Source organism: Fundulus heteroclitus, chromosome 1 (genome assembly GCF_011125445.2).
Source record: "Fundulus heteroclitus isolate FHET01 chromosome 1, MU-UCD_Fhet_4.1, whole genome shotgun sequence".
Lineage (NCBI taxonomy): Eukaryota > Metazoa > Chordata > Actinopteri > Cyprinodontiformes > Fundulidae > Fundulus > Fundulus heteroclitus.
In genome coordinates, this window is record NC_046361.1 from 36,871,016 (window position 1) to 36,895,520 (window position 24,505).

The 24,505-nt window shown below is 38.6% G+C and overlaps 2 protein-coding genes and 1 long non-coding RNA gene across 3 annotated transcripts; 2 read left to right on the forward strand and 1 right to left on the reverse strand.

Annotated features, from left to right (window-relative positions):
- Positions 1 to 6,540: 6,540 nt before the first annotated feature.
- Positions 6,541 to 21,188, reverse strand: LOC105920098 (galactose-specific lectin nattectin). The gene is made up of 8 exons (XM_036142168.1): positions 21,169 to 21,188; positions 10,165 to 10,169; positions 9,964 to 10,029; positions 9,752 to 9,785; positions 9,107 to 9,204; positions 7,254 to 7,388; positions 7,026 to 7,137; positions 6,541 to 6,854 (listed from the first exon to the last, which is right to left on the reverse strand). The coding sequence occupies exons 3-8, from the start codon at positions 10,027 to 10,029 to the stop codon at positions 6,790 to 6,792; spliced, it is 510 nt and encodes a 169-aa protein (XP_035998061.1). The 5' UTR covers positions 10,165 to 10,169; positions 21,169 to 21,188; the 3' UTR covers positions 6,541 to 6,789.
- LOC118564369 lies at positions 16,720 to 17,377 on the forward strand. The gene is made up of 3 exons (XR_004931808.1): positions 16,720 to 16,886; positions 17,020 to 17,128; positions 17,304 to 17,377. It is a non-coding gene; the product is annotated as an uncharacterized LOC118564369 (long non-coding RNA).
- On the forward strand, positions 21,076 to 24,505 carry LOC105920097 (galactose-specific lectin nattectin). Its single transcript, XM_036142173.1, has 7 exons — positions 21,076 to 21,194; positions 21,330 to 21,395; positions 21,575 to 21,608; positions 22,006 to 22,103; positions 23,670 to 23,804; positions 23,903 to 24,014; positions 24,171 to 24,505. The coding sequence occupies exons 2-7, from the start codon at positions 21,330 to 21,332 to the stop codon at positions 24,233 to 24,235; spliced, it is 510 nt and encodes a 169-aa protein (XP_035998066.1). The 5' UTR covers positions 21,076 to 21,194; the 3' UTR covers positions 24,236 to 24,505.

Here is a 24,505-nt window from a genome sequence, read left to right on the forward strand (position 1 = left end):
TGTCATAATAAAAGAGGATTGACTCTGAGATAAGGGCAACCACGGAGACATCTTATAGAAAATTACTTTAACCATGTCAGGTTTAAACACCTAAAACATTTATTAAACAACACAAGAGAAGAAAGACAACAGACGTTAGATCTTTTCTTGCAAGGAGAACGACACAGGGACATGCTCGGTTTCAAAACCCCTAGCCGTTCTGAAACACACCTGCCGTTTCCTTGCTTTTTTATTTTCTCAGGGAAGCAAAGTGCAATGTGACCTTCAACATCATAAACTAGCAGTTCAGCTATGCCGAACAATTGAGCATTCAGTTCTCCGGGAAAGGAGTAACTACAGATGGCTAGGTGCAATTCATCACAGTTGCAGATAGTGCTGCAAAAATAACATTTATCATGAGATAAATGATATCTGCTTTCTCTTCACAAAGCCTTGCTCTGTGACATAGAAGAGAAAGATTAGTCATCTGAAAATCACTTTAAAACATTTTTAACAGTGATGAGTAAATAAATAAAACATGTAGAGAATAGTAAAAATAATTCTAACAAACCACCAGCCTTTAAAAAAGTATAAAATGACCTGAAAATTCACTGTGTCCATCCTGGAGCAAGCAGCTCTGAAACTGAACACACAATATAACAAAGCAGTAAAACATAAAGCGCCATCTGTCATTTATTGTTTTATATGTTAATAAAATGTTTTTTTTATATTTAACACTAAGCCTGTACAATCCTCGCCAAACTGAAGCATAAAACCACAATAAATAATTCTGCTGAACTATAAGAAGCATTTAAATTTGTTCTGCTGGCTTTTGAGCTCAGAGCTAAAAATCCTGCCACAGATTGACTTATTTTGTTGGGACGAAAAAATCAGTCACCAATGATCAGTTTGTACTTTGACCTCTGATTGTTTCATAGTTTAGTTCAGATCTATTTTTCAGTTCAATTCTATTTTATTTATATTGCGCTAGTTCACGGCACATGTCATCTCAAGGCTCTTTACAAAGTCAAATTCAGTCAAATCATAGAGATTGGTCAAAAAGTTTCCTGTCTAAGTAAACCTACAGGAAGATCTAACTCTAATCTAAAATAATCTAAGATATTTCCTCAGCAAGTGATTTGATCTGTCAGTCCTCCTCTGATTATCTCCATCTTTGGGCTGTTCTGCAGGATGAAGAAGAGGAAGAGGCAGAGGGAGAGTTGTATTACTGAGACAGTCTTATAAATTAATTAAACTCAGGTGCCAATTCACAGTGCATGTCATCTCAAGGCTCTTTACAAAGTTAAATTAAATCAAATCATACAGCTTGGTCAAAAGGTTTCATATCTAAGGAAACACAGGGAGGAAAACCTCCAGCAGAACCAGAACCAGGCTCAGTGTAAACGCTCATCTTCCTCGACCCACTGGGGCTAAGAGAAGACAGAGCAGAGACACAGAAAGCACAGAAGCTCACATTGACCCAGGAATCCTTACTATGTTATATGTTCAATGTCTATGTTATATGGTAATAAAAATAGATCTTGATGTCCTCCAGCAGCCTAAGCCAAAAAGTAAAGTTTTTGGCCTAGTCTTAAAAATAGACGGGGTGTCAGCCTCACGGACCAAAACTGGGAGTTGGTTCCACAGGAGAGGAGCCTGATAGCTAAAGGATCTGCCTCCCATTCTACTTTTAGAGACTCTAGGAACCACCAGCAGACCTGCAGTCTGAGAGCGAAGTGCTCTGTTAGGAACATACGGGGTAATCAGAGCTCTGATATATGATGGAGCTTGATTATTAAGGGCGTTATACGTTAGAAGAAGAATTTTAAATTATATTCTTGATTTAACAGGAAGCCAGTGAAGGGAAGCTAAAATAGGAGAAATATGATCCATCTTGTTGATTTTCATCAGAACTCTTGCTGCAGCATTTTGGATCAGCTGAAGATTTTGAACTGCATTTTGTGGACTTCCTGATAGTAAAGAATTACAGCAGTCCAGACTTGAAGTAACAAATGCATGGACTAGTTTTTCAGCATCACCCCTGGACAGAATGTTTCTAATTTTGGCGATATTCCAGAAATGAAAAAAGGAAACTCTGGAAACCTGTTTGATATGGGATTTTTTAATAGTGTCCTGTCTGGCAATGTGGTATTAAGAATTGTTGTCTTAATGCCAAAAAGAGCCCAATAGATTTTACTTTCACCAAATTGGAGGCAATCAGACTTTTCGTTCAGTTCTTTCTGAAAACGTTTCAACACCTATCCTGGAGTCTTTGTCAGTTCTGGTGGCTCGCACTTGAACAGCCAGTGTTTGGTGCACTGCCGACGTGGAATAACTTAGTATAGATAACACATACGAGACCATAAAAAGAGACCCAACCAATAACTACAAAAAGAAATTAACTAACTTTCTACAAAAACTGAAAAAACAGAAAGCGATCAACCGTATCAGCCACAATTAGCTGTACCCAGGTGAGGCCTTTCCATGGATATACGGACTTCCTGAAATACACAAAGAAGGGGTGCCTCTCAGACCCAGTGTCAAAACGTCTAGGAGCAATTTTGGCTCCGCTGGTTGGAAACACTCCACACCACATACAAAACTCCACAGATTTAATTTTCAAAGCCCGACACCTCAGACTGGCACCAGGAGAAACCATTGTTTCTTTAGATGTCAACTCTCTTTTCACTTGCATTCCAACATCAGAGACAGTGAACACTGCCAGGACCAAGTTAGACCATGATGAATCACTAAAAGACAGAACCAGTTTAACGCCAATCCAGATTTGTAACTTGTTGGACCTCTGTCTCTCAACAACATGTTTCTAGTACAGAGACAGCTTTTACAGACATAAACATGGGTGTGCCATGGGCTCCCCAGTGTCACCCACTGTGGCCAATTTGTACATGGAGGAGGAGGAGGAGAAGAAATTCTCCTTGAAACATTGGTTGAAAGCTAACCAGACATGTGTTCACAGGTAAATTGATCTGTTTCCATGGGCCTGTTAACCTAATTTTATTGTGATTTTATGTTATTGGCATCTTATCTGTTTGTGTCCACTCTGTTCTCTCCTGTAGTGTCTTGTTTAATGTTCACTGTTCTTACCTGCCTTAGGACAGCGGATGCAAATTAGCTGTTGTGCTAATTCTGGCATATATACATTGATGCTTTATGCTGACATGTTGATGAATGTGCATTGTCCTAATTCAAATAAATAAGTAAAATAAAATAAATTAAAAAAAATAAAGAGCAGGGCACTCAGTACTTACAAGTTACCACCAACCCCCTGGTTTGGATACGTGGATGACACTTGAAGTTGAGGCATTCACCAACCACATCAACTCAGACAGCAACATCACGTTTACCAGAGAGGACGCCGAGAACAACATGTTGCCCTTTCTGATTTGTGTGTTAGACATTGAGGGAGATGGGAGTCTCAGAATTGAGGTTTACAGGAAGCCCAGACACATAGACCAAAATCTGCATTTTAATTGACATCGCCCACTGGTTATCGGAACTCTGAGTTACTGGCCTGACAACATTCCCTCTGCCACAGAAGAGAAACAAAAAGAACACAAGCACATCAGGAAATCACTGCAAGCTTGTGGTTACCCAAAACAACACAGCATCGAACACAGAGGAGAGAACAGAGAGATGCAAAAACATGTCATTCCAGACATGTCAGGTGTTTCCAAACACGACATACCAGTAGATTTCAAACCTACAAAACACCCTCAGACAAAAACCGTTAATCCCAAAGACAGAACACCCAAACCACAGCTGAGCGGCGTTGTGTCTGCAGTCCAATGCAGCGAGGACGGCTCAGACTCCTACACTGGAGAAAGTAAACAACAGCTACATAAACGCATGGCACAGCACAGGAGGGCCATCAGCTCAGGGAAAGATTCAGCAGTCCACCTGCTCCTCCAGAACAAAAAACACTCTTTTGATGACAATGATATCCAGATGTTGGACAGAGAGAAAACAGCAGCGCACCAACTGCAGGTTGCTCAAGTGCAAGATACAGCTTTGTTTACTATTTTTATAGTTTAGGGGAATGTGATAATTGCGCACTTGAGAGTGGTTCTATTCTGAATAAAGCCAGGTGCATATACAGGCCCATTATGATCAGATTAATTGATTGTGTGCCCATTTAAACGGCACAGTCCCATTATTTTATCCGAATACATTTTAATCCAATCGTGAAATCTTGGCCAGCAGAGAAGGCCCTGCAGGTACTGACAGCTCAACACTGTGTTTTGCACTAATCAATCATTTTCCCTAGATGTTTTCCTTACTGTGATGCATATGTTATATAAAAAAGCAAAGAAATTTCACCTGTCAGCTTCTGACTGAAGTAAATGGTGCAGGAGCTTTATAGTGAGCATGTGTCCACAACATTTGCTTCCCTGTTCTGCAGCTTTTCAACCGTGACTCAGTGCTACAGACATCAGCCGTGACCAAAACAATATTTGACATGCATTTACTGGAAACAGTCCCACAGAGATCTTTTCCTATGATTTCCAACTTGTTTCCACTAAGTTCGGCTCTTCAGCCTTCACAAACCTACTGTAGATGACATGCCCGTGTCATCTACAGACTAATTAACTATTCACTGAATATTCCATTTGTTTCGGTAACTCAACCCATTTAGTGAAGCAAATTATGTAAAGTTGATAATATTCACAGCAGATCCTGAGATCAAAACATCTTCAGACATGAGATCCAATCCTTCCAACCTAGGAAAGAGCAGTTCAACTAAATAACTGAAATCCCTAAATTAGTGTGACATTCGTGGTCATGACAAGTGGATGCAAAGGTCTGACACAAACTCCCAGTATATATAGAAAGGTACAAATACATGAAGGGAACTTGGTGAACTAAATTCAATGATAAAGTAGCATGACAAACAGAATAATGCCGGAAGATCAGGCTTTGTCTGTTGTGGTTCCACTGGCATGGCATCTAGATATGTGATGGTTGAAAAACCGGACTTGGAGCAAACATGTTGGAAGTCAAGGGAAAAGATCTCTGTGGGACTGTTTCCAGTAAATGCATGTCAAGGATTGCTTTGGTCATGACTGATGTGTTGGCAGCAGTTCCAACGAGTCTCAGTTGAGAAGCAAATATTGGGAACATGTGCTTACTGTAAAGTCCTTGCACTATTTATGTCAGTCAGAAGCTGACACTTGAAATTTCTCCGCTCTTTTATAAAACATATGCATCAAAGTTGGCAAAAGATCTGGAGAAAGTGACAGATTAATGCCTGTCCAAATTCTCAGTTGCCTGGGTCATTGCAACAGCAAACAGGCTTGAATGGGAGACAAGCGGACTTTCAGTTTCTCTGAAAATGTTTCACCACCTATCCAGGAGTCTTTGTAAATTCTAATGTCTTGCACTTGGGTGGATTAACAGATTAATGCAAAACCAGGAAAAATCAGGAAAGTCACTCATTCAGTTTTATTATGGAGTAGGATTTAGGTTGAAAGCAAATTCCCTGTAGTGCCATTATTTTTGCATTAGTTCTACACAAAGACTCATTAGTGAACACACCTAAAACCAGAATATTTTGGAGTGAAGGACTAAAACTCTCTAAAAATCATTATGGAAATAATTTCCCAACAGATTGTTATAACCAGGGCTGCAAAGATTAGTCCACATAATCGATGATGTTGAATATGAAAAAGTGCTGACGCAAATTTTAATGCGTAAAGCATCGTTTTAAAAAAATATAACCATGAATGTGTCATTCAGCATAATCATTCTCAGTAGTGGTTTAAATCACATGCAATTCTCTAAGGTGGCTGCAGAGGGCAGTATTGCATCAGTGGAGCAGACTGACAGAGGCAGAGGCAATTTGACATTGTTTCCATCAGCTACAGAATTGAACAAAGTACATATCAGGAATTTATCAATCAGGATTATTGGGTGTTTTTTATTTTTTGATCAATTGCTTGGATCAATCATTAATTTTGACACTGTCGCTGTATATAAACAATCATCCGAGGATAACCATTGTAAGCCTGCCCTGAACACACACGTTTTAAAAATCTCTCTGTGAGGAGTTTACATGTTCTCTCCATGAATGCATCAATTGGTAACTCTAAATTGCCCTTAGGTACATATATGTCCATGATTGTTTGTTCTGTGTGTCTCTGTGTTACCCTGGCCTAGACTGTATTTCCTTCAAGTGAAAGTGGGAATTGAAAATTAACAGATGAAGGGAACGGCAGTCCTAACAGAAAGACTCTGCATCATGTGATGGGAATGGTTGAGAAAGAGGACTCCTGCTTGCTGAGGATTTTTCTTTTCTAATTACTTAATTAGCTCTTTAATTTCTTAATATCTAGTTAGGAAATTTAATATGAATAAATAAACAGGTTCATTGATATCTGGATGGAGGTACATGAGACCCAATTTATGTGCATGGATTGAGACCACTTTGTGAAACACAACTAAAAAACATTATATTGATGTACAAAACAACACAAAGACAGGCTCAGACAAAGGTTCACACAAAGAATTAAGATTTGAAATTTTAATGTTTGCTTAATATAATGTAAAAAAAAAATGTTAACACATTTTTGTTTAATCATCTGACAACTTAAAACAAAAATTATTACATTTCAAGATTGTGTGTGATCTGAAAGCAAAGTTTAACCTCAGTTAATATAATGAATGGAAGAATCAAATCAAATTAAAAAAAACAATCAGAAATCAAATCTAAAGTATATGGACTCTGAAAGAGTTGGATATGACTTGAGCTGTAAAACAAACGAAGCCTGGGATGCTCCTGGTTGCAGAGGATCATCAGACGTTCTTGGAACAAACAAAAGGCATGCCTGAGGTGCACGGCATGTCATTCCAGTAGCTTCCTGTGTGGTTTATGGAGAAAAAAAAATGAGGTGTCATTTTACTGTAACAGTTTCATTATGTAACTATTCTAATCATAAACAATGCATCAGAGGAAATAGGAACTCCATCCATTTATTTCAGTCCAAAATTTAAACAATAAACATTTTAAAGTCCAATAAATATTGGTTTACCTCCATAGTTTATTTCCATACAGTGTTGATTTCCTCCAGAGTTGTCTGGTTGGTTTGTATACCAGTTCACAAACTCAAATGATGACCCATCACTCCACAGCCATGTTTTCTCCTGATGACAATGATCAACAAATACGTTAAACACACAATACCATGTAGAGATAGCACTACAATGAGGAACAATTCATCCCTGATTGTTGGACCAGCACCAAACAACGAAAGACTTACAGTGACTGCATCATAGCCTCCGATCCAGGTGTCGCGAGTACTGCCTGTCACTCTCTTAATCATTTCACTGATGAAGGTGTTTTCATCAGAGCTGTGGATAGAGGCCAGATTTCCTCCAATAGAAATGCAGAATTTCTGGAAGGGAAAAGATTAGATGTTAAAAGTGAAAAGACAAAATAGAAATCAGTTAGGAGAACATCATCATTTCCTCCATACGTTTTAGTACACTACTGCCCAGTTTGGCTTGAAGAGTTTCTTTTCACTTCTGTTGAATTTTATGTTTCTCGTGTTTATCTGTTCCCAGCTCTTGTGCTGATCTGTGCTGCTGCCGTCTTCTTCAGTTCATTCTTTTCTTTAAATGCTTTTTGTTCATTTGTGCATTCCTCCCATTCCTCCCAGCATTAAATCTTTTGGAACAAATCCAGACATTTTTTTAAACCAAAGACCTTTCAGTTCCAGGAGTGTCAGTAAAGTAAAAAGAAACTCATCAGAACATGGAAGCAGTGTTGGTAAAAAAAAAAAAAAAAGGAGGAAGTCCTTTTGCCCTTAGAGATTGAAAAAGTAATTTTAAATGTGAGATCTGCGTTTACATGATAGCTTTCCTTTTTGGTTCATAGATGGTGAAACACGATATTAGGATTGCACAAACATTCAGGTTGTGATAAGCTATATTTATCTGACAGATTTCTGGTTTTTTAAAGATTTTTAAAGGACAAAACAGACTTTTTGTCATGATTTGTGGTTGTCGAGGACCAACTACGTAAGAAACTTTAATGAACAGAACCCTTCTAGTCAAGTTACAGACCGTAGAAACTAACAGGTTGACTAGGATTAACTAAGGATCCAGCAAAGACTGAACAGAAACCAGGAACTTAAACATGCTGGGCAATAATCAATCTTGATAAGAAACAGGTTTAAGATAATCAACAGAAATACATGCAGCTAGAAAGCTGACTAGGGTGGAAAACTAGAAGGGCGTGAAACACACAAACCAAACACTAACTGAAAGAAGCACAATCCCAGGAATTTAATAACTAATAAATAACCAAACACCTTAGGATTGTGACACTGTTTCTCACACAGAATTCATTTTGGAGTTCTTCAGGGTTTCATGTTTGATACATTTTTTTCCAGTGTATTAATGTCTTTATGGTATTTAAAAAATGTGAAATGTCATATTGCAACACTTATAATACTTGTTTCAGTTCATTCTCTAATTAATCCACACACCTGATTTAAAGTGGTAAAAGCCTGGATTATTCAACATTTTGCTGAACTGTCACAATTTTGGTTGTTGGCCGTGTCGACATATAGCCAGATATCTGGCAAAAATAGCCAGATATCTTTTAAACCTTTTAAGAGCAACATCTGGTCCAGCTTGAAAATCAGGTTTTCTGGCTCAGTTTAGCCTTGAATGAACTTGAGACATAAACATGGCAGCAGCTGATGAGTTTAACCTGGATGCCAAACCACAAAGCTTTTGTTGCTTTCTATTGTCCCTGTCTCAATTACAACCTTTGACAGATGTTCTGAAACTGAACAAAGCGAGCCGTAATATGTTTCAGGTTTGTTTTGCCCTGTTCTTCCTGAAAGTGTATCTGAAGGGTTTTGGTCAGATGATACATTTTTAAAACTCTTCACACATTCTCTGCTCAGTACATATCAGGACAGCAGGCAGGGCAGTCCAGTACAAAGAGTTCATGTGACAGCTTTATAATTCACCCAAACAATTGCTGATTCAGTTCATGAAACTGCTCAATATGCACCACAACAATCTGCATTATTTCAGCTGTGGCATTAAACAGTACTTGCAGTGATCGTCTTACTCCAGTAATGAGCTAACTATTCAGTACCTCTGCATCGGACCAAGTCCTGGACTGGTAGTAGAAAATGAAGCAGCGAGAGCCAAACTGTGTCCAACCAGAAGGACAACGAGGTGGACAGTCAGGAGCTGCAACAAAAACCAAGATGTTAGATAAGAAAATATTAAGGAAATGGAAATCAGTGATAGCAAACTGCAATGACCAGTTAAGTCTATAGTGTCTATAGTTATGTTACTCTTGAATGAGATGTGAGGGAATGTTTTCCTTTGTCTGCAGAGCTAAAATGTTTGGGTTTATTTTAGATGAGCATCATCTTTTAGAAAGGTTTGTTCAGTTCTCATTTAAGCTTCTGTGCACGTCTCTTCAAGTTATCTTTCTTATAGAATCCATCTTTCATTAGAAACTCAAGTTTTCTGATATTTTCCCCCTGTATTTCTTCTGTTCTTTAATAAATCTTGAGTTAGAGCTCTTCTTGTATTGAGCATTTTCCCTGATTTTGAATATTTAGCATTTTCTGAAGAATGTATTTAATATTGTGAGCCAGATGTAAATTAGCATCTGTGGCTTTGAATTTTTCAAATTCCCTTCATGAGAATTATCTGATTTCACACTGATACAAAAACTAAAGTTTAGTCGATACTGAAGGTTCTGGGGGAAAGAAACAGAAGTACCAACCTGCGTCCTCGTGGCTGTCACCTAGAGCAGGCGCCTGTGAGCACAGAAACAAACTATTGGAACCAAAAACCAGTTTGAGCTTTCGTCTCATTCTTGTCCTATATTTGGTCCAAAGTTACACATCTTTCTGTCACTTTCACCACATTAATGAGTACGGCTCTTAAAGTGACAAAGTTAGTCAACCTGAAATAATCCCAGTTAACTTTACTCACAGCTTTAACAGTCAAGAGGCCGACGATGGAGCCGAGGAGGAACACCAACTGAAATCCAGACGCCATCTGAGGAAAGACATTAAAGATAAATAAGAGATTCCATCCAGAACATCAGAGGCTGTTTGGCAGCTAAACAGCTTCAGTTAAGCATAGACAGAAAACCGATGTTAAAAATAAACAAGAGACTCTGTTAGACGTTACCTTTGCTGTGTTAGTTCCTGAAACAGGTGATCTTGGTTTGGAGAACGGACCTTATATTGCTCGTCGGGGTGTTTGATTCTGGAATGCTGAACACATGATGACATGCCATGCCATGTTCCAGTAATAGGGAAACATGTTGCTTTTACAGGAACTCCTGCGCTCCTGCCAAGATTTTTTCTAAAGCATTAAACAAACACCTTTATTAATATCTTGAAGTTATTTGTTTAAAGGTGGAAGTTGGTTGATTAATGGCTGAACTTTGCACCAACAGCAAGAACGTTCTGTTTGCAGGCTTAATGTTTCCTTATTTGTTCTCAGACAGTCCAAATACCAACATATTAAGTTATATTAATCTGTTTCTGAACCTTTGTCATACAGGTACATAAGATTATGGAGAATTATTGTTATCTTCACTCTTTAAAAGGATTAAAAGTTGTGTTTTCACTATAAAGTCTGAGGAGGAATATGACATATGAAACATTTGGAAAGAGTGCAGTGAACTTGTTTTTCCTGTTGGATCAGTTAACTCTGACCCAACAAGAAGCAGCTTTAATGCAGCCTGACCGTAACCCTGCTGAGAGCGGCTCAGTATTCCGGCTGCAGAAGAACAACCAGTTCAGTGGGAAAGAAAAACACCTTTTCTCACACATGTAGAAACACAACTTAATTGTTGTGAATCTGATATCAGATCAGTCTTTCAATGCAGAATAATGAACAGGCCTGTTTCATTAGTTAATGAAGGCATCCTTGATGCAATTTATGAACATTTATCTCACTGCCTTTGCTTTATCAGTGATAATTATCTGGAATCATGATGTTCTTCATGTCAGGAGGATGTTTGGCTTTAATCTCAGAACAAGCTGCTGCTGCAGAGAATATCAGCTTCACTGACCTCTTAACCCCAGAACAGGAATCAGAAGTAGTCAGCTTTTAAAATCTGTAAAGGGAGCATTTAAAAAAAAAAAAAAACATCTCATTGAGTGTGTTAAAGGTTTTATCTGCCGTAGAAGCACGCTTCCAGCATGAAATCCAGGCATGTTTACTGTGAAGATAAAGAAGCTCTCTGCAGAACCTGCAGATTTTAGAAAGGTCTGTCAATGTTGGTCCATGCCTCATTAATTTACATGAACTAATTTATTTCTGTGTGTATGAACATGTCTGGGTGAAAGAGGAAAAGGGAAAAAGCTACAAAATGTCTTGTTGAAAGAAAATAAGAAAGAAAGTATGTCCCAACAATCTCCAGTCTACTGCTTCCTCCCTATCTCCCAGTGTGTCCTGTTGATAGGTCGGCCGGGTGGAGCAAATGGGAGATTATTGACCACGGGTTGGCCATACTGTGAAGTGGAGCAGATCCAGAACACATTACAGAGAAAAGGAAACAGATTTTAGCACAGAAAGAGTCCGGGCATTTGTTCCACTGATCATCTGTTGAGTCATATGCTAATAGTGTGGTCTGTAGAAGAAAAATCTCGACTGACCAACCCTTTCAAAAATTCAGCGGAAAATTGTTAGCAACAAAGCCTTTTTAGATGGCTATTATGTCCCTTTTTATTTTTACAACTATGCATAGCATTGCATCTCCAAGCCTGTGTGTTTTTTTCTCAGACGCCCTGCCAAATCATTTCAGGCATACCATATAGAGCACCTAGTTGCCAGGGGAGTTTTGCTATGAAAAGGGATCTGTCAAGAGGGAATCCTAGCTGTGGTGCTTGGCACGCCACATTGCTGTTATAGCAACTTGTCTTTGTTTGACCTTCTACCATAAGTGTGTGTCTGCGTGTGCGCGCAGAAGTTAGTGTGTTTGTGTTGAGTGGACGCACATCAGTGAGTGTATCACCTGGAGGTGAGTGGTGAGAACAACCGAAGGCCTGTAACACACAGCATTCAAGAGCAGCAAAGGACAAGTAGACTTGGCTCCTGAAGGCCACAACAGTGCCAGGTGGACTGATAAAAGGCATCACCTCAGGGCAGTCGTACACCTGCAATCATGGTTGTTTATCAGTGAAGCACAGACTGAAATTGTAACGAACAGAATCAGAGGTCCCAAAACTCATCCAGACAACAGGTAGCGTTTAAGAATGCTTATTGGAAGGCAGGCAGTGGGTAAGAATCAGGAAGGCAGAGGCAGACAGGATGATCAGGGGGATAACCAGAGTCCGTAGAGTCAGAGCCAGGTGATCCGGGGTCCAGTGATAATCCAAATCAGAATCCAAAGGCAGGGTCAGGGGACAGAAACAGGTCAGGTAATCAGGCAGGCAATCAGGTTCAGCAGGCTCGGAAATCAGGAGACAGAAAAATCAAAATCACAGGCAGGCGGGCAGGCAGACAGAAAAACGCTGGATAGGACTCACCAGAGGTTCGTAATGATCTGGCAGAGAAGAGTGGGCTGAGGCGGGTATAAGTAAGTAGGTGAACAGGTGACCGGAGTTGAAAACTAATTAGCGGCAACAGGTGAAACTGATCTTAGAGAAAGGTGTTGGCTGGAGGTGGACAGAACTGATTGAGTAGTGGCTGGTGGCTGAGAAGTGACAGGCTACAAATAAAAAATCTCAAAAAGTCCAAAAACAAAACTAAACAAAACACAAACTGTGACAGAAATGATTAGCATCAATTCCACGCGCGCATTGTGATCAAATCACAGTGCTTTCTACACTTTTTAACTTTACAGTGCTTTCATACAGAACGTAACTCGGCCAGATGTTTTTGGGTTTCCACTATTAACATCATTGCACACAGCTAAGCTGCATCATTTGGTAGCTGAAGTTTATGCAGCAGAACCACACTGAGTGAAATATACCACAAGACAAGAACCTCTTTAGCCAAGTTAGACCGGTCCATTTTTCCATTTTCTTTTTTCCCCCAGTGTCCTGTCTACCAATGTGGCAATAAGAATTGTTGTCTTAATGCCAAATAGAGCTCGACAGATTTTGCTTTCACAAGTGGAGCAGTCAGCTTTTGACATAGTGCTCTGCTTGATTCATGCATGTAAATAGCTTTATTGTGATTCATGCAGGAGGTAATTACTTTATGTGGACAATGGGAAAGTAGAAGAGTAAAGGATGAACAAGAATAGAAAAAAAAAGAAAAGAGGTGAAAGAAAGAGGAGATAAAAGGGAGAGAGTGAAAAAACGGCTTCAGTCTGCTTCATCACCTGCAAAGAGAGATCTAAAAAGAACAGCACAACCAACAGATATAGTATAACAGATACAATTACGTAACACCTTGATATTATTGCTAAATTATATGTATTATTTAAACTAACATGTATAATGTGATAGCAGAGAGAATATACATATTTAAATAAAGAAATGATGGGCATTCTGTATAGAAGTGAACACTGAGTACCTGGAACCCAGCACCTGTAGGTGTTTGTGAGAGTGCACTTGTGTATGTAAAATTTATCCAAAAGAAAAATGCTCAATAGTGGATGTGAAGAACCAAAGAGCCGCCTCCCCCGAGCACCGAGGTAGGCGCCGGGGGACCCATAACCCCAGACCCCCAAAGGGGCCCCCAAAGCAGGGCGCCCAGGAGGGGCCAACACAGGAGATCTGTGTTTGCCAAAAAAAATCACATCATCATCAGAACAACATTACAATAAGGATATTTGCAAATAAAGGCCTTTACCATTAGATACATCTGAATCCATAATCACAAAACCAAACATATGCAGAAGCATTGTCCTGAATAAAAGACATGGCAAAGTACAACCTGTTCAGCCTCCTTTTGAAGACACTCATAGGCATAAATGCATTAACAATGTATGTCAAAGAATTTTTTTTTCAGTTGACACATCCTGCCCTGATCCAGGCTTTCTAAAGGCAAAAAAGGTTTATAGCAGCTCTCTGGTTAGGAATTAGATATTCTGTGCCAAACAAATGTGTCACAAGAAAAACATAAAGGAAGTCAAGATTTGTACATTTCTTCAGTGTCAGTGTATTCTTTTAAAACATAACCAACGATTTAAAGTCATACTAAGACTTTTTTTTTCTCAAAAAGAGAAACATTAAACTGAGAAGAACCAAATCAGAATAAACAGGATTCATGAACTCTTGGCGCTCTGATTACTTTATCTGAGTCTCAGAGAGAACCTGAACTAAAAAAAATCAGGTCACAAAAAAGGTATCAGGGGTTGTCCTACGTCCTCATTTAATCTTATTTCATTGCTTACATTGTTTATTGTTAACTGATGAGCTGTCATCAGTGAGTCAGAGACTCATCCTAAAATCTTAGCTAAACTTGGTGTTCCATTATGAAGCGTCCATGCAAAAGTCACTGGATGCCAGTGACTGCTGAAGCTTTGATTTGTTGTCAGAACAAGGTAAAATATGAATGTTTTTCCATTAGAGTAAAACAAATGTGAATTTAGTTTTGATTGTACATATACATTGGCTGTAAAACATATTGAAACAGGACTTTACCCACAGAACCTGCTCAAAGACTAATACTGTTAGGCCACTTAAGGAGACATTTGGCCATATTTCAAACTGTTTAGATAACTATACTTTTAAAATGTATGTAATTATATGTTAGTGCTGCATGACTGAGTGTTTTGATTCAAATGTTTTTCGACCAGCAAACAAATTTGTTTTCTTTCAAGGATGACTTCCATTCTTGTCATCACCAGTCTTGTATAGTAACGAAGTAAAAATACTTCACTACTGTACTTAAGTATATTTTGGAGTACTTTATACTTTCCTCGAGTACAACATTTTTTGATAAATTTCACTTTTACTTCACTATATTTCCTAACTTAATTGCATACTTTTACTCCAATAAATTTTCAATGTTTGGTTTACTCATTACAAAAAAAGCGAGAGTGAGAGAGAGAGAAACGCAAATGTTTTGACCCCACCTACTGATAACATTACTGGTGTATCTATTAGCAGGTTTACCACTTCCTGTAGGTTAACTAGACCTGGTTTATCACTAAACCATGTTTTAGTAAACACCCCCTGGTCTAAATTTTGTCTGCACTTGGTTGTGAACAATTTTAAAGTGCATAGCACTGACCTTACTTATAGAAGGAAAACAAAGCTTACAAAAAGGTTGTATTTTTTTGTCTAAACTTGGTCTAAATTTCTCCTGCACTTTGTTTATATTATTTTAAGTGAATTTGACCTTCAAATTTTACCAAAATATGAAAAATGTCAAACTGCATTTGCCTTATTTTACTTATACTTTTTATTTCATTACTTGAGTACATCTATTTTTACAGTAATTTTCAGACTTAAGTACAAGACATTTCAGATACTTTAAGACTTTAACTCAATTAGCATTTCAATCAGTGACTTGGACTTTTACCAAAGTCATTTTTTGGACGGGTACCTATACTTTTACTTGACTCTGAGATTTCAGTACTTTATACAACACTGGTCATCACTCTGATTGTGCTCGGGTTGGGGATGGGAGCCTCTGGAACTGAAGAAAGATTTTTTTCTTATTTTGAGTAACTTTAAACGGCCTTTTATTGTGACCAGAAGAGAGTCATGAACCTTAAGTGTTTGGATTTTTGGATTTCTGCAGATGTCTGTTTCTTTCCTTGCTTATATTCTCTTGGTGTCAATTTTAGCTCATTTATCACTGATGTGGTTCTTGATTCTTAGTTGTTCATTTTGTTTTAGCTATATGTGACCATTTAAGGGTAGAAATAAAAACAATGCCACCTAGTGTTTAGTTAAAAGCACACTCTTTAAAGCATTTATTGAGAAGACTGTAATAGTGGCCATAGAGGCACTGTTCAGCCAGAAGCAAATAAAAAAAAAAAAAAACTATCCACAATGGATAGGGATTGGATGATAGACAGCAGCTAAAAAAAAAAATCTTATTTTGCCTAAAAAAGCTGGCTGAGAGCGGCAGATGTAACTGGTGAGGGATCCAGAGCGAGCCTCCTCGGAAGTGGGTGACAGATGGATTGACCAGAGTGAGGGAAGAACCAGTAGAATCCGGGAGGGGGAATCTCAGGCCCCGCTGGGTAACATCCAGGGAGTATGAGGGGTGAGCCGGAGCAAAATCTGAGCGAGAGGATTCTGAAGGTCTGGTTCTTCGGGCAAGACGTCAAGACAGGTGAGTGCATCCAATCACCAAAAACTGTGACAAAAACAGGGAGATCCAAAATTAGTCAAAGTTGAAAGACGAAAAAACACACAAGCAGGTTTCCAGGAGTTGGGTCAGAGGCCACGTCGTACCACGACTGGTTAAGGCTCTGGCGTCTTCCATCTGTCAGCGCTCTGCTTAAGAAGCCAGAGGAAGCCGCCTGCAACGAGCTGCAGGTGTGGGCCACGCCTCCTCAGCCAACTAGACACACCTGAGGAGTAGAGTTAGAGCAGGACAACACAGAGAACCCTGACAGAGGTGATGCTTTGTGTTCTGCTTATTTTTACAAAGTAGGCTGACAGGAAATGGGGTTTGAGAGAGAGGGGGGAAGACATGTGGCAAAGGCCTAAGGCTGGAATTGAACCCGGTCAGCCGCGTCGAGGGCTAAAGGCCTCCGTACAAGGCTCACTAGCCCTGTGCCATAGGAGCACACCCTGTTGATGCACATGTTGGCATGATTGTTTTGTTAATCTGCATCTGAACTTTCTCTTCAGAGAGATTGCATTTACCGCGGTGGAAATCTGGCTTCTATCCACAACGCCGATGAGTATGCCTTCATCAGACGTTTTATCTACTGTAAAACAGGAAACAAAAGAAGAACCTGGGTTGGAGGGTGTGATGCAATAAAAGTGAGGGCAACTTTCACGCTCCAACAAAACAAGTGTCATATTTTGTACCATAATGAATTATATTAAATCTGAATTGACCTGAAGTGTGCTAGAGAGGTATAAGAAGTAATATAAACTGTCTTTATGTCCTCAGGAGGGTATTTGGTTGTGGAGCGATGGTTCAAAAAATGACTTCAACATGTGGGGCCCTGGACAACCGGACAACTATCGTGTGGAGAACTGCATGGAGATTAACTTCAAAGGTAGACAAAATTCCACTGTATGCTGCTGTATGTGAAAAACTAAATTAGTGAATTACCTGGTTCTGTTTTCACCAATCATGACACCTGTTGGACTTTAACATTTCGGCTGTTACTGAAGAAACAAATTTGATGTCTAATTTTCTTTCTTTGTGTTTTTATGAACATCTTATTCCAGGTCAATCTGCTAATGACTATCACAATGCCTATATCTGCAGCAGACATCCATAAGTGTGTCCAGTAGGATCCCAAACCTCGATGTCGTCACTTCTAGAAGACGTAAATCAAGATTTACAATAGACGTAATTTACGTCACGTAAATCAGGATTTACTATCATTTAAATTAGGAGCACAAATAAAAACATGATCTTCCAACAGACTGTGGCTGGTTTCCATCAGTTATTGTCTGGTTTAAAATGAGTGTTTGCATCATAACCGTGTTTTTGTTAATATTCACCTGTGTTGTAAAACAACTTCCCCCTGACAGACTTCTTCTGTATTTGCTATTTAATAAAACTTTCACGATTGAGATCACCAAGACATTTTTATCAGATAATAATAACCCTTGGAAAAACAAAATTCCATTTGTAAATGTTCATTTCATGTATTTTGAGGGGGGGGGGGGTTATGCGAAGCAACATGGCCCATTTGAAACAAATTAAATACAGTTTATGTATTTTTGGAAGGTGATTTTCACTGCTATATTTTAACTCATCCAAATACTACAAGACATTTAGAAGCAAGAACTCCCTTATAAAGAAACTGGCTGCCAACACTAAGCCAAATCTAAGACTGAAACTTAAGTGAACCATTGCACTAAAATGGAAATATTAGAAGCTATGAACCTTCCCATGAGTGGCCGGCCAACCTAAATAAGTTCGAGAGCACATTAACGCACATTTAAAACAATCCAGAACAACACCTAAAACACTACAGGTGTCACTTGCCTCAGTTCTGTCTGACAACTCACATGTAAATCTTTAAATAATGATGAGATGAGTGCAACTCTATCCTGTTGGGATTTCAGGCAAGAGAAATAAAATCAGACTGTTTCTAATGCTATAAGAATCAATATGATAAGTTACCAGTTTGGGTCTTAATTATTTCCTAGTGAAATTACATTAATAAAAATCAAGTGTCCTAAAGGTTAGTTATTTTTATATAGCAAATCATTCTTTGACATTTCATTTCGTCTAGTAATGTTTTATCTAACATGGAGTTGTATTGTGAATGGGTTGAACACACACCAAATGTTGTGTATAATATAATATGATTGAATTTTAATTTGTAAAGTGCCTTGAGATGACATGTTTGATGAATTGGCGCTATATAAATACAATTGAATTGAATTGAAATGTTGTAAATTAACTTGTTGTAAAGCTAATTTAACCTCATTCTTTCAATGTTTTTTAAGATGAACTTTGGTTATCTAACTTAGTTTCTTTAATATTTATTTTGCTTAGTAGTTTTAGTTGACCAGCCAAGTAGAGAAGATTTGTTGATTGGATTATATTGCTAACTCAGTTAAACATGTTGTGATGTTCTCTGGATGTGCATTTGTCTCAGTCAATAAATTATTATACTTGAAGAAAAGCTGTCACTCATTTATTCCAAATGTGTGAAGAGCTTGCTGTTAGAAGAATGCCAGTGCTCGAATCATTCCTCTCAACTGTTGTCCTGATATCAAAGCCAGTTGGCCTGATATTCTGTTATGCGTAATGCAGGAGAACTGTGATGGTCCGACCAGTAAGGCAAAAGGACAAAGGCATATATAAAAAAGTATTTTCTATTTATTTTTCCAAAAATTGTTCACGGAAGACTTCTAACATCAAATCTCAAGAAAAAACTGACCTACCACAATGAACACACGGGGGAATTTATACACAAAGGCTAGCCTACACAAACGAGGAGGGGTGGGAGATGAGACAAAGACAACAACACATCAACATAAATAACTAATTCAAACCAACATATCTTGACTACACCACAACTATGAAAACACGACAACCTAACACCACAGAGGTTTTAGCAGTTATGTTGTTAGTAGAGAGAGAGGTAGATTCTTTAACATCAAGTCCCCTGCTTCCAGCAGCCTGATGGTTTGTTCCATTTCCTGGTTTGCCTTTCAACCAGTCCTCTCCCCCAGCCAGTCCTTCAAAACTGAGGAAAAGATGGAGGAACCTCCGCAAGAACCCAATATTCAGCCAGACAACAGAGTTACATTTTAAAAAAAAGTTTATTGAAAAGATGAGTAGTGGTAGGCAAAGCAGGCAGGTAAAACCAGACTGGATGGATAAGTAGTGGCAGGTAAGGCAGGCAAGCAGAACCAGACTGACCTGGATTGAGCGAGCAACTGGAACTCACAGGGAACAAGGTAGACTTCGAGCAGCACCCAGACACTGGAAATGCACAAAAGTGAGGGCAAGACGAGACGTTCTGGCAGAGAGTGAATGACTGAGACGGGTATATGTAGGCAGGTGAACAGGTGAGCAGAGTTGACAGTAATTGGTGGCAGCAGGTGGAGCTGAGACGGGTGACTGAGGAGTGGACTGAGCTGATTGGGTGGTGACAGATGGCTGCTGGCAGAGGGGAGTGAAAACTAGTCCAGAAAAGTTCACAGTGATGTAAAAGACTTGTGTCTGTGTTCTTCACCTTTTCCACTTGACAGTATGGCTGATCCGTGGTCAAGGATCTCACAGTGACTCTGATCCTCCCACCCAACCCATCACCTATTGATGATCGTCCATCAGTAGGTGAGTGTGGGAGATACGGAGGAAGGAGTGGACTGGAAATTAAAACTATTGCAGACCAAGGAGGCCAAAATACAGTGTACAGGCAATAGGGCGTCCAATAGGGCGTCCAATAGGGCGTCCAAAAACGGAATATGGGTTTATGGTATTTCTGCAAGCCATGCAGCGAATCGTACGTGAGAAGAAAAATGGAACAGAGCCTCAGATGACGTCAGACTATATAGGTTCTGATTGGTCGTCTGATCTGTCATATCTGTGACTTCGCTGGTATTGTTACTTGAATAGTGCGTGCAAAAAGGGAACATTCAGCGCTTTCAGCACCGCCCTCTGGCGGTCAGGAGGAATGAAATAGAACCTTTCACACACTCGCTGAGACGTTTTATAAAATATTCCTTTCTTCTGATTCCTGTTCTGGGGTTAAGAGGTCAGTGAAGCTGATATTCTCTGCAGCAGCAGCGTGTTCTGAGATTAAAGCCAAACATCCTCCTGACATGAAGAACATCATGATTCCAGATAATTATCACTGATAAAGCAAAGGCAGGGAGATGAATGTTCATAAGTTGCACCAAAGATGCCTTCGTTAACTAATGAAATAGGCCCATTCATTATTCTGCATTGAAAGACTGATCTGATATCAGATTCACAACAATTAAGTTTCGTTTCTACATGTGTGAGAAAAGGTGTTTTTCTTTCCCACTGAACTGGTTGTTCTTTACTGCAGCCTGAATACTGAGCCGCTGTCAGCAGGGTTACGGTCAGGCTGCATTAATGCTGCTTCTTGTTGGGTCAGAGTTAACTGATCCAACAGGAAAAACAAGTTCACTGCACTCTTTCCAAATGTTTCATATGTCATATTCCTCCTCAGACTTTATAGTTAACACACAACTTTTAATCCTTTTAAAGAGTGAAGATAACAATAATTCTCCATAATCTTATGTATCCTGTATAACAAAGGTTCAGAAACAGAATAAAATCACTTAATATGTTGCTATTTGGACTGTCTGAGAACAAATATTGAAACATTAAGCCTGCAAACAGAACGTTCTTGCTGTTGGTAAAAAGTTCAGCCATTAATCAACCAATTTCCACCTTTAAACAAATAACTTCAAGATATTAATAAAGGTGTTTGTTTAATGCTTTAGAAAAAATCTTGGCAGGAGCACAGGAGTTCCTGTAAAAGCAACATGTTTCCCTATTACTGGAACATGGCATGGCATGTCATCATGTGTTCAGCATTCCAGAATCAAACACTCCGACGAGCAATATAAGGTCCGTTCTCCAAACCAAGATCACCTGTTTCAGGAACTAACACAGCAAAGGTACCGTCTAACAGAGTCTCTTGTTTATTTTTAACATCGGTTTTCTGTCGATGCTAAACTGAAGCTGTTTAGCTACCAAACAGCCTCTGATGTTCTGGATGGAATCACTTATTTATCTTTAATGTCTTTCCTCAGATGGCGTCTGGATTTCAGTTGGTGTTCCTCCTCGGCTCCATCGTCAGCCTCTTCACTGTTAAAGCTGTGAGTAAAGTTAACTGGGATTATTTCAGGTTGACTAACTTTGTCACTTTCAAGAGATGTACTCATTAATGTGGTGAAAGTGACAGAAAGATGTGTAACTTTGGACCAAATATAGGACAAGAATGAGACGAAAGCTCAAACTGGTTTCTGGTTCCAATAGTTTGTTTCTGTGCTCACAGGCGCCTGCTCTAGGTGACAGCCACGAGGACGCAGGTTGGTACTTCTGTTTCTTTCCCCCAGAACCTTCAGTATCGACTAAACTTTAGTTTTTGTATCAGTGTCAAATCAGATAATTCTCATGAAGGGAATTTGAAGAATTCAAAATATCAGAAAAAGTGAGTTTATAATCAAAGATGGATTCTATAAGAAAGATAACTTGAAGAGACGTGCACAGAAGCTTAAATGAGAACTGAACAATCCTTTCTAAAAGATGATGCTCACCTAAATAAACCCAAACATTTTAGCTCTGCAGACAAAGGAAAACTTTCCTCATGTCTCATTCAAGAGTAACATAACTATAGACACTGCATTAACTGGTCATTGCAGTTTGCTATCACCGATAACTACTTCCTTAATGTTTTCTTATCTAACATCTAGGTTTTTGTTGCAGCTCCTGTCTGTTCTCCTCCTTGTCCTCCTGGTTGGACACAGTTTGGCTCTCGCTGCTTCATTTTCCACTACCAGGCCAGGACTTGGTCCGATGCAGAGGTACTGAACGCAGCTGAATTTACCACTGTTTCACTGAATAATACAGATTGTTCTGGTGCCTGTTGAATATGAAAACCAGTTTCATGAACCGAATCAGCTGAAGTTTGTTTGTCTTCTCATGTCTGGATCAGTCGGGATGTTGTTACCTCAGATTTGTTTTCAGGAGGAACTGGGCACCACAAACCTGAAACCTTTCATGACTCGGTTTGTTCAGATTTAGAAAATAATTAAGTTACAGGAAGTCACAGCAGCGAAACCGGGCAGGAAAAGGATGATCCCTGGGATCTTTTACCAGAACCTTCACCACAGCACACCAAATGGAAGGTTTTCTAATGTCCCGATAAAATAGATTATATTCATTTCAGCTGAGAATAAATAAGTCATCTGCTCATAGTAAATAATTACATATCTTGTTTCTGATGCATTTGCATTGTAAAATTAGCTGCAAAACATTAAGTGATTCAGGTAAAGTCAGTTAATATTTTAACTTTTTTTCTACTTTCATCATTGTTTTTAAAAACCTGCAACCACTTAGAGGTTTAAAAAAATTCTATTAGTACTAGTAATTCGTTGTTTCTGGATAACAGCTAAATGTCATCTGCATAGAAATTTACATTTATGCATTTAATATTAATAATACAAACAGACAAATTAACTAAAGAGTATGTGATCAAGCACAAAGTTATCTTTAAGTAAAAGTTGATGGATGTTAATTTAAATAAAAAAAAAATATATAAATAAAGAAACCAGGTTGATGAATGAGAAATAGTTTGTGTTGTACCTAAAGAAGTTATTTTAAAATGTTAGTTGAATTTGAATGTTTCACCCTAAAAGATAAATAAATATCCATCTGTATCAACTGCTTCTGCTTGTGGGCAAAATTATTCAGGGGGCCACAAATGGCCCCCGGGCCGCACTTTGGACACCCCAGGTTTACATGAAAAAATGGTATCTGTCCGATCCATACGTTAAAACACACTGGAACTTTCTTTAACCCCAAAAACAGTTTCCACCATTTTTATTCAAACTCTTCAAACTGACAAGATTTTTTGTTAAAATTAATTAAAACCAACTTGGAAAAAATTTGTAAACAGGAAAGGATTCAAGTCTCTTCAACACTATAAGGGAGGAAAACTTTAGAGGAATGATGAACTAGTGGCTGAAAAAAGGTTAATACTGAAAAGGAAAACAATGCAAAGAAAAAGAAGAACAAAAGGGAAAGCAGATAAACAATAAGTAATAAAATATGCTAAAGACACCACTTAGCTCTGAGAGGCTGGAAGCTGATGAGGGAAGTTTCACAGATGTTACACTTGATCAGCTTTTGGGTTTTCTTAAAAAATCTGACAATATTTTAAATCAGATTTATAATGAATAAAAGAAAGAAAACCTTTTATTCGCCACATGCTTACTAAACAGTCTGGGTTTGTTTCTCCAGATCACCTATATATGAAATCTACAAACACTAAATCTGTTTGAATCTGTTGCTAAATGTGACATTTTCCTAACCTTGACTTAAATGTTTTTTCTCTTTTAATCAACAGCATCTGATCTTTTCCCTTTCAGAAATTCTGCATTGCTATTGGAGGAAATCTGGCCTCTATCCACAGCTCTGATGAAAACACCTTCATCAGTGAAATGATTAAGAGAGAGACCGGCAGTACTCGCGACACCTGGATCGGAGGCTATGATGCAGTCACTGTAAGTCCTCCGTTGTTTGGTGCTGGTCCAACAATCAGGGATGAATTGATCTCTACATGTTATTGTGTGTTTAACATATTTGTTGATAATTTTATCAGGAGAAAACATGGCTGTGGAGCGATGGGTCATCATTTCAGTTTGTGAAATGGTATAACAACCAGCCAGACAACTACAGAGGAACTCAACACTGTTTGGAAATCAACTATGGAGGTAAATCCATACTTGTTGGACTTTAAAATGTTAAAAGTTTGGACGGGTGTGAAATTACTAATATTGCAGTTAAATTTGGCATTGCTCATAATTAGAATATTTGCAGATTGAAACACAATGAAATGATGCATAATTTTTTTCCCAAAAACCAAACAGGAGACTACTGGAATGACATGCCGTGCACCTCAAGCATGCCTTTTGTTTGTTCCAAGAACGTCTGATGACCCTCTGCAACCAGGAGCATCTCAGGCTTCTTCTGTTTTACAGCTCAAGTCAAATCCAACTCTTTCCGGGCCACACAGAGTACCTGCATGCTTTTAATTTGTTACTTCTGTCCATGAAATTAACGCAACTCTATTCTTTTTTTGCCTTTATAGTCATTTGAAGTTCTTGAAATATAAAATCTATTATTTGGATCTTATTTTATGTTGGACAGATTATTATTTTATGGCTTGTAAAAGCTAATTATAAAATTTTAATAAAACTGCAAT